Source organism: Drosophila arizonae, chromosome 5, assembly GCF_054131065.1.
Source record: "Drosophila arizonae isolate 15081-1271.41 chromosome 5, UAZ_ARI_1.0, whole genome shotgun sequence".
NCBI lineage: Eukaryota > Metazoa > Arthropoda > Insecta > Diptera > Drosophilidae > Drosophila > Drosophila arizonae.
In genome coordinates, this window is record NC_142925.1 from 17,269,218 (window position 1) to 17,285,424 (window position 16,207).

At 40.4% G+C, this 16,207-nt stretch overlaps 9 protein-coding genes across 9 annotated transcripts; 3 read left to right on the top strand and 6 right to left on the bottom strand.

Moving 5' to 3' along the window:
- Positions 1 to 206: 206 nt before the first annotated feature.
- On the bottom strand, positions 207 to 1,023 carry LOC108615832 (uncharacterized). The gene is made up of 2 exons (XM_018010642.2): positions 815 to 1,023; positions 207 to 755 (listed from the first exon to the last, which is right to left on the bottom strand). The coding sequence occupies exons 1-2, from the start codon at positions 825 to 827 to the stop codon at positions 292 to 294; spliced, it is 477 nt and encodes a 158-aa protein (XP_017866131.1). The 5' UTR covers positions 828 to 1,023; the 3' UTR covers positions 207 to 291.
- Positions 1,024 to 1,342: 319 nt separating this feature from the next.
- LOC149268588 (uncharacterized) lies at positions 1,343 to 2,283 on the bottom strand. The gene is made up of 2 exons (XM_018010640.2): positions 2,021 to 2,283; positions 1,343 to 1,958 (listed from the first exon to the last, which is right to left on the bottom strand). The coding sequence occupies exons 1-2, from the start codon at positions 2,031 to 2,033 to the stop codon at positions 1,492 to 1,494; spliced, it is 480 nt and encodes a 159-aa protein (XP_017866129.1). The 5' UTR covers positions 2,034 to 2,283; the 3' UTR covers positions 1,343 to 1,491.
- A 136-nt stretch (positions 2,284 to 2,419) lies between these two features.
- On the bottom strand, positions 2,420 to 3,227 carry LOC108615834 (uncharacterized). Its single transcript, XM_018010643.2, has 2 exons — positions 3,062 to 3,227; positions 2,420 to 3,003 (listed from the first exon to the last, which is right to left on the bottom strand). Exons 1-2 carry the CDS (start codon positions 3,072 to 3,074, stop codon positions 2,537 to 2,539), a joined length of 480 nt encoding a protein of 159 aa, XP_017866132.1. The 5' UTR covers positions 3,075 to 3,227; the 3' UTR covers positions 2,420 to 2,536.
- Positions 3,228 to 3,369: 142 nt separating this feature from the next.
- Positions 3,370 to 4,069, top strand: mRpL41 (mitochondrial ribosomal protein L41). The gene has a single exon (XM_018010639.2). The coding sequence runs from the start codon at positions 3,370 to 3,372 to the stop codon at positions 3,868 to 3,870; it is 501 nt and encodes a 166-aa protein (XP_017866128.1). The 3' UTR covers positions 3,871 to 4,069.
- LOC108615829 (uncharacterized) lies at positions 3,404 to 4,778 on the bottom strand. Its single transcript, XM_018010637.2, has 2 exons — positions 4,058 to 4,778; positions 3,404 to 4,001 (listed from the first exon to the last, which is right to left on the bottom strand). The coding sequence occupies exons 1-2, from the start codon at positions 4,685 to 4,687 to the stop codon at positions 3,921 to 3,923; spliced, it is 711 nt and encodes a 236-aa protein (XP_017866126.1). The 5' UTR covers positions 4,688 to 4,778; the 3' UTR covers positions 3,404 to 3,920.
- A 513-nt stretch (positions 4,779 to 5,291) lies between these two features.
- On the top strand, positions 5,292 to 6,655 carry LOC108615823 (lipase 3). Its single transcript, XM_018010626.2, has 2 exons — positions 5,292 to 5,449; positions 5,514 to 6,655. The coding sequence occupies exons 1-2, from the start codon at positions 5,354 to 5,356 to the stop codon at positions 6,615 to 6,617; spliced, it is 1,200 nt and encodes a 399-aa protein (XP_017866115.1). The 5' UTR covers positions 5,292 to 5,353; the 3' UTR covers positions 6,618 to 6,655.
- Positions 6,656 to 7,387: 732 nt separating this feature from the next.
- row (zinc finger domain-containing protein relative of woc) lies at positions 7,388 to 12,869 on the top strand. The gene is made up of 8 exons (XM_089469442.1): positions 7,388 to 8,440; positions 8,527 to 8,831; positions 8,896 to 9,054; positions 9,117 to 9,482; positions 9,555 to 9,645; positions 10,316 to 11,148; positions 11,213 to 11,580; positions 11,640 to 12,869. Exons 1-8 carry the CDS (start codon positions 7,540 to 7,542, stop codon positions 12,607 to 12,609), a joined length of 3,993 nt encoding a protein of 1,330 aa, XP_089325568.1. The 5' UTR covers positions 7,388 to 7,539; the 3' UTR covers positions 12,610 to 12,869.
- LOC108615822 (nischarin) lies at positions 12,865 to 16,076 on the bottom strand. The gene is made up of 5 exons (XM_018010625.2): positions 15,804 to 16,076; positions 15,627 to 15,743; positions 15,326 to 15,559; positions 13,526 to 14,378; positions 12,865 to 13,316 (listed from the first exon to the last, which is right to left on the bottom strand). The coding sequence occupies exons 1-5, from the start codon at positions 15,897 to 15,899 to the stop codon at positions 13,171 to 13,173; spliced, it is 1,446 nt and encodes a 481-aa protein (XP_017866114.1). The 5' UTR covers positions 15,900 to 16,076; the 3' UTR covers positions 12,865 to 13,170.
- On the bottom strand, positions 14,239 to 15,318 carry LOC108615827 (structure-specific endonuclease ANKLE1). The gene is made up of 2 exons (XM_018010632.2): positions 14,438 to 15,318; positions 14,239 to 14,378 (listed from the first exon to the last, which is right to left on the bottom strand). The coding sequence occupies exons 1-2, from the start codon at positions 15,198 to 15,200 to the stop codon at positions 14,362 to 14,364; spliced, it is 780 nt and encodes a 259-aa protein (XP_017866121.1). The 5' UTR covers positions 15,201 to 15,318; the 3' UTR covers positions 14,239 to 14,361.
- Positions 16,077 to 16,207: the final 131 nt, after the last annotated feature.

Sequence of the window (16,207 nt, forward strand, 5' to 3'; positions counted from 1 at the left end):
ACAGTTTTTGGTATTTTTTCTTGCATTTTTATTGTCTCAAAATGCGACCAAACATTCAATATTCAAAATCATATTTAAAATTGTAGACAATAAATGTCTTCTATTTTATAAATATTCATGTTATGGAAATATTATTATTTGTAAGCTTTCATAAAATACATTGACAATAAAGCTTTTTTATACGACTACGTAAACAGAGTAACTAATCAGTGGGAAAATTTGTTACTTTTATTGTACATTATACATGTATGAATCACAGAATTTGTAAATAATATATTATACACTTAATTATTATTGGTATTTTATAAACGACTCGTGAGTCATGCAAATGTAATTATAGAGCATTTTCCTCTCATCATTGTACAATTCAGTTATCATTTTAAGCATACGATCGTCGTTGTATGGACTCTTAGGCGGAGCCTCCAAAATATTGCCTTTTACATACCATTTCTTATCTTGAAAATGTCTCTTTACTCTGTCACGTAATCCTACGCCACTGAATGTTGGTTTCCGAAATATTTCACACATATTCTTTTTGCCGTATTTATGGAAAATACGATTAAGGGTTTCATCGACTTCTGGTTGCTTAGCATAATAGATGTACCACAATTTGCGGTCAGGTGAACGCAGGTCAGTTAGATTTAGTACTCCAAAATACTCAATATTTGAGGGATCACATTTGGATGTCTCTTCAGTTTGCTTAACGTAGAACATGCGGTGCAAGTATTTCTCAAACTCATCATCAAAATTAACAACTGAAAAATAAAAAATTCTATTTGTATTCTATTAGAGTCTATTTTTTTTTTCTATTTACAATTTGACGCCATTATTTACGTATGCAGGGAAACTAAACTATGTTTCTCGTTCGATACACAAGTTGTACTCATTTGATTTTTATCTTGCTGGAGCTTAAATAGCTAATGTCGTCATTGCAATTTATGTGAAATATTTGGAAAGCTTCCACTTGAATGTTTATTTCATAAGTTTGTTGGCCCAAAGCTGCTACTAAATCGATATCGATACTCAGCCCATGGAAGCGGTGCCAGAGTGCGCTAGAAACTTTAGCTTATTTTGAGCTTAAAGCTGAATGTGATTTCGTAAAACTTGTAAACAATACAATACAAAATTTGTAATTTCTTCGATTAATAACGATAGAATTGAATATATTTATTTGATTAGTACTTACAGATTCTTGGTTTTTAACTATTACAACAACAGTAACGCAAAAAAATTAGCATTTTAGACTTTTTCCAAGACGTATCAATTTATTAGAAGTGTGGAACAGCTGATAAGATTTCTGTAGCCGGTTTATAGCTTTATCAATCAATTTCTGAAGTGAAGATTTGACAAATATAGAAGCTATTACTTTTATTTACTTAACACTTAATATTCTTAAATATAAGATCAATAATAAACGATAATTTGTTATTTTCATTGTAAACATATGAATCACAGGTTTTTTAAATAGTAAGGTACCAATAATCTATCCCATTAATCGAAATACTTCCGCATTCCATTATGTTTCATACACAAAAAGTTATAAAGCATTTTTCGTTCTTCATGGTGCAGTTCTGTTATTACTTTGATCATTTGATCGCTGTTGAAGGAGCATTTCGCAGGAGCCTCTAGTAAATTGCCTTTCACATGCCACTTTCTATCTTGAAAATAAGATTTTACTCTGGCACGCAAGGCAACTCCACTAAACGTTTGCTTCCGAAATATTTCACACATATTCTTTTTTCCGTATTTATGGAAAATACGATTAAGGGTTTCATCGACTTCTGGTTGCTTGGAATAATAGATGTACCACAACTTCCGCTCCGGTGATCGGATGTCAGTTAGACTTAGGACTCCAAAATATTCAACAACTGATTCATCACATTTGGATTTCACATCACATGGTTTGATATGGAACATCTGATGCAAATATTTCTCAAACTCTTCATCAAAATCAATATCTGAAAAGAAAATCATGCCTTGATTGAGTCGGCTTATTTTTGTTGACTTTTTTTTAAATTACCATTTGACGCCATTATTTGTTAAACGTCGTTTCTCGCTTGATATGTAAATAGAGTGTAGTTATTCGACGTGTAGCTGGCTTATGCCCAAGTAGTTAATGTCGTCATTGTAATTTATATGAAAAACTTAAAAGCTTCGACAATAATGTGATTTTCATAAATTTTGTTGGTCAAAAGCTGTCAGTGATCAAGTATCGATACTCAGCTCGTTTAGGTGCTGCCAGACTGCGTAAGAAAATTGTTTATATTGAAAATATTGGCAAAAGGAATTTCGTAAAGCTATTAAACAAAATCAGTAAAAAAAAAGTAACAACAATTTCCATGTAACCCTACAAAATATGAGTGATATTTTAAAATTAAAATTATAATCACAAATTGTTAAGTTTAACCATCACAAATAATTAATTTCCTTCTTTTATTATAAAAAAAAACTTAATAACAGGAAATATAATTTGTTACTTTAAATGTAACTATAAAAAATCACAGATTTATAAAAAAAATTCCAAATTGGAATCCCATTAATAAAAGTAAGTCATGACTCCGTTATGTTTCATACACAAAAAGCTATAAAGCATTCTCCGTTCCTCATGGTGGAGTTCTGTCATTATTTTAATCATTTGATCGTTGTTGTAGGAGCTTTTCGCTGGAGCCTCTAGTAAATTGCCTTTCACATGCCACTTCTTATCATCAAAGTAGGCTTTTACTCTGGCACGCAATGCAACGCCGCTAAATGTGTGTTTCCGAAAAATTTCACACATATTTTTTTTGCCGTACTTGTGGAAAATACGTTTTAGAGTTTCATCGACTTCTGGTTGCTTAGCATAATAGATGTACCACAATTTTCGCTCAGGAGATCGGAGGTCAGTTAAACGTAGAACTCCAAAATACTCTAGTACTGACGGATCACATTTAGTATCTTTACTTGGGGTGATGTAGAATACTTTATGCCAATATTCCTCAAATTCGTCATCGAATGTTTTACTGACTGAAACAAAAAAATACAATACTTAGATTGTATTGGATGACTGCATTTACTTCTTTACCTTCAGACGCCATTATTTTTGAGAGAGAAAGAAATTATGACTTATATCCGATCCGTCTATGATACTACTTTGAATGATATTATACTTCTTTGAAGAAATTTATATAAAATACGCAGAAAGCTTTAACTTATATTTCACAATTATACGCTCTCGAAAATTACTCAGCTGTGGTGCTGCCAGACTTCGTATGTATCGATGCCAAAACAAAAGTTGCCAGACTTCGATAGATTGGCTGCTCGCAGGAAAACAGCTGTTTTTGCTGCAACTTGGTCAATTTGTTATTTAACCAGCAGATTTTAATAGAAGAAATGCAAAACTGTATTAAACTTTTGTCGCTCTCAGTAAAGTGCAATGCACGAGCTATCAGTACTACTGCGCCTGTGGCTGGCAAACGCAATTTCCGCAAATTCAATGTGTATAGCAAGCGTGGAACACGTGTGGTAAAAGAAGCGCAACGGACCATGGCCAATCCACCGGTTCCAATACAGAAACGAGGAGTTCGAGATACAGGCATCACTATAAATGGTCAATATGTGGAAATACCTGAGAAAATACCCGAAATCATTGTGCCCGATCTAACTGGCTGTAAGCTGAAGCCTTATGTGTCGTACAAAGCACCCGAAGTAGTTCAATCTGAATTCACCAGCTTGGATCTCTTCAATGCTGTCTATTCGGAAAAGATCATGGCTGATTACAAAGCTGGCAAGCTGGAAGCCGATGGTAGTTCAAAGGAACCCTCAGAAAATGAACAACTAACACCAGAGGTAGCTCTGATGCGAGCCCGTAAAACTGGCAGTGATATTTTTTAAGACATTTGTAAGCTTTTATTGTTTATTAATTGTTAAATTAACATACGTTATTATTGCTCCATATACTTTTGACGATAATTGTAAAGTTTGCGGAGCCACTTCTCTGCCTTTAGTTCTGTATCGCCCAAAAACTGAAAACACACTTGTAAAGTATAAGAAATGCAAAGAAATCTAAAATAAAACTCACATTGGGATGAAATATGTCGTCTTCTTTTGCGGTCACAGAGTCACTTGGTTTGGGTACGATTATAGTTTCCTTATTTAAGTCAATAATTACTTTCTCCTTTTCCTGTGCCTCTCGGTCGCGTGCACTAAAGAAGGCACTTGGCTTGAATGTGTCCTCGTCGATGGTTTCCAGAGCCTTTTGCACTTTGGCATCCAATAAGTCAATGCCTTTGACAGTTGTTGTCGAGGTAGTGGCCGGGCGTATAGAATTTTCTGAGCTGGGTGCTCGGGTTTTGCGTTGTGATACGGATCTAGATTTCGATTTTCGAGTATCGTTGTCCCTACCCTTACTATGTCGGCTACGAGAACTGCTGCGGGAACTGTGAGGTGTCGTGCTACGCGATGAGCTGCGGCTGCTGCTGCGACTCCGTCTGTAATACTTCTTAGATTTCTTGGACTTTTTCTTCTTTGATTTGGATCTATTTCTATTGCTGCGAGAAGGAGATTTGGATTTGGAGCGGTACCGTTCTCTATCTCTTTCGCGGTTCCTGTCCCGCTCGCGTTCTCGTTCTCGTTCGCGATCTCTATCCCGATCTCGGTCACGTTCACGATCTCTTTCCCGTTCTCGTTCACGCTCTCGTCTTTCCCGCATTTTATATTTACTTTTTTACTTTTGAATGCGGCTTGTTTGTTGTGTTATTAAACAATTCTAACCAAAACTGTTAGATAACAGCGACACAGGGTGTGTTATTCAAATATTTTTAACAGTATGAAACGATGCAAATGTTAAATTTATCTATAGTTGTAGAAACGACACCTAGCTATATTAAATGACCAAATTGTGGTTAAAGTTGAGCAGAAAAATTTCAATAGCTATAATTAAAATGCCAAGAGTTAATATTGTTGTAATATAGAAAAGGTATCATTTACGATGGAGGGGGTTTTAAATAAGTAGTCAAAAGAGAAATTTTTCAAAGAATATTGGCGGGAATTCTTTGAATTAAAATATAATTAAACTGCTACAATAAATAAAATCCTGACGCATATTATTTTATCAACAACGACATACGATTTCTATTTATACCAATCATGTTGAATTTGTTTTTCCACCAAATCTACTAATTCTGAATGCTATAAATCAGGAAGCCTACATATGTCGCCTGGTTATCTATTAATATTCGTTAATAATATATGATTGAAGCTTTAGCATTTTGTATTGGCTGATTAAACTAACCAGGAGGTATATAAGGGATAGTTGAACTTCACATGTGCACAATATAATTGCAGCGGTCAGTAGTATCATTTAATTGTGTTTAAAATGTGGCTGCTACGATTTTTGGCAGCTCAACTCTTTCTAGCTTTCATCGTCACAGCTTTGCCCTCCAATGCCGGCCGCAGCAGTTCAACAACAACGGTAAATTAAAATTAACGTAACAAAATTAAAACTCATCGTTAACTAACAAATTATCATCTATAAGGTGTCTATTGTAAAAAAATATGGCTATCCTATTGAGGAGCATCAAGTGCAAACATCTGATGGATATCTTCTAACAATGCATCGCATACCCTACTCCAAGAACACTGGTGATAATGGTCATCGTCCAGTTATGTTCCTGATGCACGGTTTGCTCTGCTCCTCGTCTGACTGGGTTCTAAGCGGTCCCACTAATGGCCTGGCCTTCATTCTATCGGATGCCGGCTACGATGTCTGGATGGGCAATGCTCGCGGCAACACCTACTCGAGGAAGCATGCCGATAAGTCTCCACTGTTTCAGCCTTTCTGGAATTTCGAATGGCATGACATTGGCATCTATGACTTGCCAGCCATGATGGACTACGTCCTATATCATACGGGCGAGGATCAACTGCAATATGTCGGCCACTCGCAGGGCACAACTTCGTTCTTTGTCTTGAACTCGATGATCAAGAGATTCAGAAGTCGCATTCGTTCGGCACATTTGCTGGCACCAGTTGCCTGGATGGGTCACATGGAAAGCCCGCTTGCCAAGGTGGCAGGACCACTGTTTGGACAGCCCAACACTCTTATCGAGCTATTCGGTAGCGCAGAGTTCATGCCAAACACTAGGGCCATGGAGCTGATGGGCTCACTACTATGCCGTGATGCTGCAATTTCCCAAGTGATATGCACCAATGTGCTCTTCCTGATGGGAGGCTGGAACTCGCCGTATTTGAATGCGTCAATGATTCCAGATATTATGGCAACAACACCGGCTGGCTGCTCAATCAATCAAATGTTCCACTATCTGCAGGAATACAATTCTGGACATTTCCGTCAGTTCGACTATGGCTCGACTAGAAACAAGAAGGAATATGGTAGCAAAACACCGCCAGATTACGATGTCGCTGGCATTGATGTACCCATCTATCTGTACTACAGTGATAACGATTACTTCGCCAGTCTCATAGATGTGGACAAGCTACGGATGACCTTGGATGAAAAGACCCTGAAACGTGCATATCGATTGCCCGAAGTGAAATGGAATCATTTGGACTTCCTTTGGGGCTTGAACATCAAGGAAATACTTTATGACAGAGTTCTTGAAGATATTCAAAATGCGTAATACGCAATAATAAAGACCTTAATTACCGAAAAGCATTATATTATATGCATTTTTTGTTTCATCTATCCATCTATTCCCCTATGAATGCTAATAAATATACAGGCTAGATGATTTCCCAGGTACAGATATAGATACAGATAGAGTTTACACACATAAGCTTATGAAATACTTTTTGTGATTTCTTGTGGGAACATCACGCGATATCGACATACTTGTATATGGTATATGTATATACATATTTTAATTCTAAACCTTTATCAATATTTTATGACTTGAAAAATATTTACCGTTATATTTCATTTCCTATTGATTGTAAATATATTGTACCTCTTAAATGATAACAATAGAAGGCAAGCACCATTTATGACATACCGGGGGGGGTCAAGATATCTGATTTGATGCAAAAACATAAAGGCTCGGCAATTTAGTAGCTAATCTAATCTACCTTATGACGAAGTAATATATACGGTGTACCGATATTGTCTTCGTTTATTATTAAATAATTAAATTAATAAACAATAATAATTATAAAATATATATTATTTATTACATTTAGCTGCCGATCAATCAAAGAGTTGCAAAATTATGAACCCATGGACAGTTTGGGGCGTAAAAAAAATATGCATGCAATGCATACATATGTAAATAAATATAAATTGTTTCACCAATAACGTTGATATTACTGTGACAGATTTAAAATAATGTTCAATTCGAATTTTATGGTCACTCTATGCTGTTCAGTGCAGCCCTGTTATTCTTATTATGTTTTTCGATATTTAAAGGATTTTGTAAATCTGGTCACACTCGTCACGCAGGTACATCCACGGTACAGCCTCGGCGAAAAAAGTGTATAGTCTAAATTATTTCGAGCATTATTTTGACTAAATAACGTTGCAATATTGTGCCCAGTGCGTTGGGAAAGATGACGCGCATAACTAGAAGTGACATATCACTCGATATGGAATGCTGGGTCGAGGAGCTATCACCAGCACAGTTAGCCTATTACGAGAAAATTACAAACGAGCACAACGCTGTAAAAAATGCGCTTAAGTCCGCCGTCAGTGCCAATGAGGGCAAGGAGCTGTTTAATGGTCAAGTGTTTCAGGCATACTCCTTCAAAGGTAAGGTGCTGCAGGAGCTGAAGGAGGCTACGTTGCCAAAGAAGCCACCAAAGCCAGAAGTAGCACCCCCAGCTCCAGCTGCTGCTACTGGTGGCACTGGCTCAGGGCGGGGGCGTGGTCGACCTCGTCTGTCCTCGAACATTGCCTACTTGGAGTCGTCAGACGAAGGCGATGACGATGTGCCGCTGGCTAAGCGTTTAGCCCTATCTGCCGGTAAAAAGGCTGTTGCAGCAGCGGCGCCGGCCACATCGAAAGCAGGAAAAAAATCTGCAAGTGCTGCTGTATCGCCCTCTGGGAAGTCTTCGCCACAACCCAAAGGCGGCAAAGGATCCAGTTTGGGATCTAGTGGCAAGTTATTAGGCTCTGGCGAAGCTCCGCCCAAGAACTTCCGTCCTGCAGAGGTTAATTCAGTAGGTGGTCTGGTAGTGGGCAGCAACGATGACAGCGCGAGCAAAGATGGCAAGGATGCTAAGGATGGCAAGGATACAAAAATGCAGGGCAAAACATATCCATCGCTGGTTGTGCTGGCAAAGCCATTCCTCAAGGTTAAAGATATGGCAGCCACGCGCAGCAAACTGGATTCTAAGGTCAAACTCGTGTTAATGCTGACACCCAATAAGTTCTGCGAATGGTTGCTTCAAGAAGGGCTGCTGCGTGCACAGCAGCACTGCATTAATCATCGAAATAACGAACTCAAGTTAGGTAAGCAGAATTCATTGTGATCTTTCTGATCACGTCTCTGGAAAACATCCTAATAGCATAACTTACATTCATTATATGTATCCTAGGCGTTTATTCTGATATCAGCAAGTTCCCGTATACTGGCGGCTATGTGTGGATCAGCGAATGCTGCCCATATCGGTTCGTCTCGGTGTTCAACAATTCGATATTCGAAGGGGCTCAGCATCCGCCAACATTTCTGCTCAAGCTTATATACCACTGGGCCTGCCAGACTAGCATCCAGAACGTTGTGCAGTGGGTGAAGGTAGACAGCGTCTACATCAAAGGCATTTACACGTGGCTACGTGCTATTTGCACCCTAGCGGTGCATCAAAAGTGCAAAAAACTAGGTGGTCCCGGCAAATTTGTGGAGGTGCGTTAGAGCAGTTTTCCTCGTGGAAATATTTGATTAATTTATATTTGTTTTGTACTTGCAGGTGGGCGTCATCTCGTTGGGCACCACGTCGCAGGATGGCGCACAACGTCAAGTGAAGGTGGAGGTCCTTGGCGTCTACGACTATGCGGATAAATCCATACGGCTGCGTGCCGTAGAGCCAATTACTGATGGTGATCGCAACTATAAGAAACGCTTTCAGGTACAAAGATATATTAATTCCATTTGACAACCTGTTTAATAATATTTCAATTTCCCATTCAGGCTATTTTAGAGCCGCTTTCCCGTTGGGTGCACAAGGACAGCACAATTTGCATAGATCTGACTGTAGATAAGATAACTCTGTTTAGCATGGGCTTCAAGAACATTGTACAGGCTGCAGCGACTGACAATGCAGCAAAGCATAATAATTCGGCGGTCATGGAATACTTACGTCGCATTGTGCCGCGCATGTTCCAGAATACCCTTTCCTTGCTGTCGCGCCAGATGATACAACAGTTCCTCGATGAGCTGGTCTGGCGCGAATCTTTTGGAACGTATGCACTACAAGCATTCAATAATATCATCATACACATTGCCGAGCAGACACGCGTGACCACCAATGAGACCATTACACAACGCTTGTATCAGGTGGGTATCAGTAAACTTACCATTAAATACAATAAAATTCTTCAATTATTATAATAAAATTCTGTTAAACAGGTTGCAACGAATCCGTTTAAAGACTGGAGCGTACTGCCTCCCAATTACAAGGAGACACCGGCCAATGCCACTCCTAAACGCCTCAAGAAACGTTAGTAAATCATCAATAGATAGTATGTAGGCCGTGATTAGTTGTAATAGTTTAATTTAATCATAGGGCAGCAGGTGCTGCGGAAAATGCCAAACCCGAATTATATTGTAATGCCTATGCGTTTTGTCACTCCAAAACTAATGTAATTTTCATTGTCCACACGATATGCAATTCACATATTTAAATGTTTTAATATTTTTTTTTTTCACAATCTATAACATCGAATGTTCATGAGCGTAACTTTTTTTAAAAATTCTTTTACCATGTATGTAAATTTAATTATATTCGTAATATTTTTAAATGAGTCAGCATTTAAAAACTGATTTACATATAATTTTACTTTTGGCATTCTTAAAGTGTGTTAACTTGTTCTAAAATGCAGCAAACGAAATAAAAACCAATAACTGAAACTGAATATGAATATATACAAAACAATGTAAAACTGGTACTTTTTATTTGCATTCATTATGATTTTTGGAGTGATATAACGTATACAACGGCATTAACATATTAATAATATTCAACTATAATGGTGGGTCATGATGATTTCAAATATTCCCCCGAAATATTGAGGCTAAACAAAATTTCCATATCCTTAAGAGCGGCTCGCAATGAAAGAGATTGTTAATTGTTGGATAATTTTAATCGACCTTATCTTCTCGTTTTGTAGCTATCAGTGATTCAGACTACGTGAATGCAAGCAAGGAATATTCAAATAAAGTGAAGAAGGAAAAGGAGCGTGAAAAGGAAAAGGATATTTTGCCAGCGGGAAGCAAGCGTCGTGGCACCGTCAGCACACCTCCACCTGTTGCAGTAGCTAAGCCGGCTACCAAGGCGGCTGGCGCTAAGGTGGCATTAAAACCTGGACCTGCTAAAACGAATACGCCGGTTGCTCCGCCGGCCAAAGTGCCGGTTAAGAAGCCTAAGGAGACAAAAGAGGAGAAGGAGAAGGTGCCTGTGGTTATCAAAAAGGAGGAAGACGAGCTCAAGGGCCTTGAGGAACTGTATTACGGCATTAGCGATGGCACCGAAGAGTTTTACGAGCATTTTCCGTATAGCTCGCCCCGAGCTAATCCAGCGGAGCTAACCAGAACAGTGGAGTGTCCAATTTGCTTGAACGGCGAAACCTACGATTCCAACGAAAAGCTGCAGACTCATCTGGTGTCGCACATCTCGCCCGAGGGCAAACAACACCAGTTCCAGTGCCTGTTTTGCTTGGAGAAACACGCAACCGAATCTGTGCTGGCCAAGCACAATCAAATCATGCATCCTACCGAAACGAAGACAGATGGCTCGCCATCCTATCATTGCTTGATTTGCCAGCAGCGCCACAACTCTCTGCATCTACTTACCGCTCATTTACAGAAGGTGCACAGCACTCTGGAACTGCCGTACTGGTGTCACTCCTGCGGCTATCGCTCCTCCTCGCATCGCGATCTGGTGCGTCACTTTTACGACGACCACAAGAACCAAAACTTTTTGCAGTGTCCCTACTGTCTCGATGTAAGTGAAATCTTCCCACTTAGCATTCTGCAAACATACAGTAAACTAATTCGATTTCTTGTAGATCTTTTACTTCACGCACAAGGGCAAGGTCAATCAACTGCGTGTTGAGCATTATTTTATGCATTTGGATGAGCATGTGAACAAGCGTGATCCGTCGTTGCGCTGCCAGAAATGTTCTCTGAGCTTCTTGGAGAAGGGCGACTTGAAGCAGCACTCAGTCATGCATCACGTCAGCATGACCAAGACGAACAAGCCAGTTCGCATGCTGTTGAACAATTCTCTTCTGATTCCGCCGCCCAAGGTTCGCACTCATCATCGCGAGCAGCCGCCGTTCTCGACGTACAAGCGACCAGTTTTCTTTGCTTTCCTTGAGGGCAAAACGTGCGCAGAGTGCAACACGGATATCGCCAGTGAGGAGACGCATTACACGTAAGTACCCCTAGTCAGCATATCATTGATGTCAAACTGACTTCCTAAATGCTCAACAGCGGTTGGCTGCACTGCGTCAAGTGCAATTATCAGACATGCTGCGAGCGCGCTCAGTTCCGGCATGGCGTGGATTGCAATGGTAATTTCGTGGATGCCATGGAAGTAAATATGCCGCAGGAGATGCACTGCATCTGTGGCTTTGCAACCAGCAATGGCAACAAAATGGCACAGCATTTGGCTAGCTGTGGTCTGAGCACCTGTTACCCCAGCGTAGAGGCGGCCAACGAGAATGCCGTCAAGCGTAATATGCTGGATATGTTGGGTCTGGTTCGTCGCGACGGCGAAACGTCAGGAGAGGGCGGTGAAATAGGCGATGATGCTATGGATGACAATAACGATATGCTACCAACACCAGAAGATGGCCAACAACAACAGCAACAGCTGGAACAGCAGCAGCAACACCAACAGCCGCATGACGATCAGCAGCAGCATATGCAACATCATCAGGAACCACCTCAAGGCCCGCCAGTGGATATGCAAACAGATGAGCAGCAGCAAGGGGAATATATTCAGGCCCAGCCTGTGCCCGAACAAATCTCTCATTTGGCCGAACAGCAGCAACAACAAGAGCAACAGCAGCTACAGCAGCAACACCCACACCAACAGCACGCAACGCCAATACAATTTGGCGAAATGGAGGCAGCGCCTGTCATGCTGGATCCCCAAGTTCAAGCAGCCGCCGACTACGCTCAGGTGTCTGTGGTGCAGCAGCAACAGCAACATCACCAACAGCAGCCATATGCAATGACTGGCTACGGCCAGACCGCGCTCTCCACAGATATTGATATGCCGCTAATTGGTGAGCTAGCTGAACCCAATGCGCCGCCAACACCCCAGTTTCTCGGTGAGGTCCACACTCCCATGTTCGATGCAGTGGCCGCAGCCGAGCAGCAACACTATCATGCCCAGCAGCAACAGCAGCAGCAGCAGCAGCATCTTCAACATCATCATCACCATCACCCCCAATGATACAAGGCGATGGGCAAGCTTAAACCACGCGATTATACGCTGCCTTGGCAGAATTACTAGAAATAACTTCACCAATTTACAAACACACATTCATGTATATTGTTGAATATAAATTGTATTAAATTACATACATTACAATTTTGTAGATGAGCATCAAAATATTGCACAGTAAATATTGATCGACGCTTGTAAAACTTTAAAAACATAACTGTAATTGTCAATATGCAACTCATAAAAAAATAAACAAAATAAAAATATAATAGCCACAATGTTTTCTATTACTGCGAACAATTTTTAAATCAGTATGTACAGGACATTTACAGTGGTACATTTTAAAATTACATTGAACAAAATGATGTTGCCTTACTATTTACTTATTACTGCTTCTGTTTATATTGTTATTGCGAAACCTTTGAAAAATTATGGTTGAATTTTAATAGACTGGTTTGCTCTCTGACTGAGCCAACTGACATCTTCGAAATACTTTTGTTGGTGAGATTGATTTTTACATGTTTGGAACTGTCTGATTATTGAGTATGAGTTTGTGATCTTGATCCTTGGTCATTTATTCTGCTGCCTCTGTTTGGATTTCAACAGAGCGGACAGTACAAGCGCAGTGTCCAGCTCCTGTTGCGTGCCTGGTTCGTTGTCCAGCGAAATCTCAGCAGCACGTTCATGGAAACGCGCCAAAACGCGTGGGCGGTAATCTGAGGAAGAAATCTATTTTAAATGGATGTCGACGACAGAGTGCAGCAAGCAAACTTTGTGATTTTGCTGCCAACATTATTTGGTTAGTAGCAAGCACTGAATTTGAAGAGCAGAATTTGCAAGTTTGTTGCTTAAGTCATCTAGTACACATTAAGTCATTGCACATTAAGCAAGTTAAGCTGACTACTATAAAACTGAACACACTTACCCACACTGCCCGCCAGAGGATTGCCAGTGAGGCATAGCGTCTCCAGGAGCGGCAGATTAGCAACATTATCCACCTCATCCAATTCTTCTATAAGATTGCAGCTCAAGTCCAGATTGACCAAGGAGAGCAGTTTTCGCAATCCGCTTATCGACTTGATTTTATTCTGTGCCAACTTAAGGGTCACAAGATTCCCCATGCAGAGATGCCAGTCGATACAGTCGGCTATCAAATTGCCCGACAGCGAGAGCAGCTGCAGATGTGGTAGCTCAGCCAGATTCTGTATGGTGCGAATGCGATTTTGCTCCAGGATTAGACGACGCAGTTTGGGCGCAGTGCGTACGCTGCCATCGATTTGTGTTAGCAGATTGCCCGTTAAGTCCAGCTCGGACAGCTCATTCCACGCATCTGTATTGAGCAGAGCATCCTCGCTATTGGATGCTGCTGGGTCCGGCAGAAGACTGGGCACATCGCAGTTCTTATGCAGGTTGTCGCAGAGGAGCACTTGATTGATGTGGGTAATTGTGGTATTGTGCACACAAATCGTTTGCAGTGTCGGTTTTAATAGCTCTATGTCCACAATATTCTCGGTGGAGAGAGCTGAGAATTTGAGTGTTCTGAGATTGCGGAATGCATTCAAGTTGAAGCTCAATCGGTTCGGAATGATATTGCTGCGTCCAATTGGCACATCCACCGTGTTGTAATCCTGAACGAAGGTGGCATTATCCTTGACGGGCGTCACGACCAGCGACTCCAATTGCGTGCAAAAGTCCAGTACGTGCGAAAAGTCAAGCTTACCACCTTGTTCATTACTGGGCGGACAGGGCAGGGTGAGCCGTTCACTGATGGCATATATCTAGAAAGGCAAAAGAAAACATTGTTTGATAATAGCAAATAGTTCTAACAAAAGTTTACTCTTAAGGGAAGCAATCTCAGGTCTCAGTTCGCACTCCTCATTCTTTAGGTAGACCATTAGCAGCCTGTAGAGCAATAATACTCCCATTAGTCTACGCTGCTCCTTTGTAAATTTGCTGCGGGCCACACCGAAGTAGACGCCCACTCGTCGGTTGGTCAAATGATTTATGCCCAAGGCATCGATCATAGCTGCCTCCCGGGTGTGTGCATCACTTGATGAGATGCCACTGAAGCTGCGCAACAATACAACACCACGGTTCTGCTGCCAAAGATGTACAATAAGTGCCAACTTGGGATCCTTAGCCAGCACAACTGGGTTGCCAGATCGTAATAATTTATGGGCCTGATACAAGTGAACGTATGGACGCGTTGCCTTTCCCTTGCCCACATAGAAAATGGAGCGAAGAAATGTGAGCCACACGTCTACCTTGTGCATGCACTTTGCTCGATTTCTCAGTCCATCGGTAATGCGGGAGTCAAGTAGCAAATAATTGAAAAAGAGGCGTTTGCTTTGATCATGCCGCGACAGCCACCTACAATGCCGTTTGACCAGATTGGAATGCTTTCGGATTCTTGCAAAGCGACTCTCGGACTGAAGAGTATATTGCAGCTCAGGAGAGAAACTAGTCGAAGGTACGTGCAATACGCCTAAAGAGTACTTGATGCTGCGACTTTGTGCAAGTTGGTGAACGAGAGGGCAACCTCTGAGCATGGTCACTACGGAAACTAATAATTTATACATGTTTGGTAGTGCATCTACCATAAAATAAGTGGTTAAGTTAAATTATAAAAAATAATAATAAAATAATGTTGAATATGTGAATTTACAATGTAAAACAAATATATAACAAAAACTAACAAAACTGAGTTTTCGTAGCTATAACCTACCTCGAGGGCAGAAAAACTGTACTCCTTTTTGGCACTCAGCAGCGCATCGCCACTTTCGTGAAATAGTTTGGCAAGATCTTGTAGCAGATAGATGATATCGTATTTATTGAAATCCAAGAATTCAGCCAACAGACGTGGCAGCTCGTTGCGAAAATAGATGAGTAGCTCTTGCAAATAGGTTTCCAGTTGCTCGCGTCGCTGTTCTAAAAATGCAGGCTGCTTATTGCCCACGAGCTGCAAAATGGTATGAACATTGAATTTTTTCCAAGAGATGTTTCTAATTCATTTTCAGTGGGCGTACCTTCTTTGGCGGCAACAATTTCTTGCTGATGGATATATCCTCGACCAATTTATCGTGCAGCTGGGCAAAATCGCGATATCGTCGCTCCACAAACCAATCCACATTGCCCACACGAACCTGTTGAGGAAAACGATTATTAATATTGTGTCGTTTAAAATATGTATTTATAATTAATACCTTGATGTCATAATACGTAATCCCAGCTGAGCTTTCGACAGAATATTTCGGTATTGTCACCGTTGTGTCTTCATATTGACGATAATAACACGACATAGTTACGTTTGTGTTTTTGCACTTGAAAAAGTATTTTACATATAGCGATTAAAAATTAACATAATTGTGACATTTGTTTAATGTTTGTCTTAAACGAGCAACTGTTACTAATGCCTAATCAGCTTTAGTGATTTTTGCACAGCTGATTCGAGTCCAGATTAGAGATGAACTGTTGCAGGTGGCAGCAATTGCATTTCACATTTTGTATAAATAGAAAAAACATGAATTTAAATAGACTACATAACACCTTTCAGGTTTTAGGTTTATAAAGCATTTTTAATTTTCATACATTAAAATAGTATTTTTGT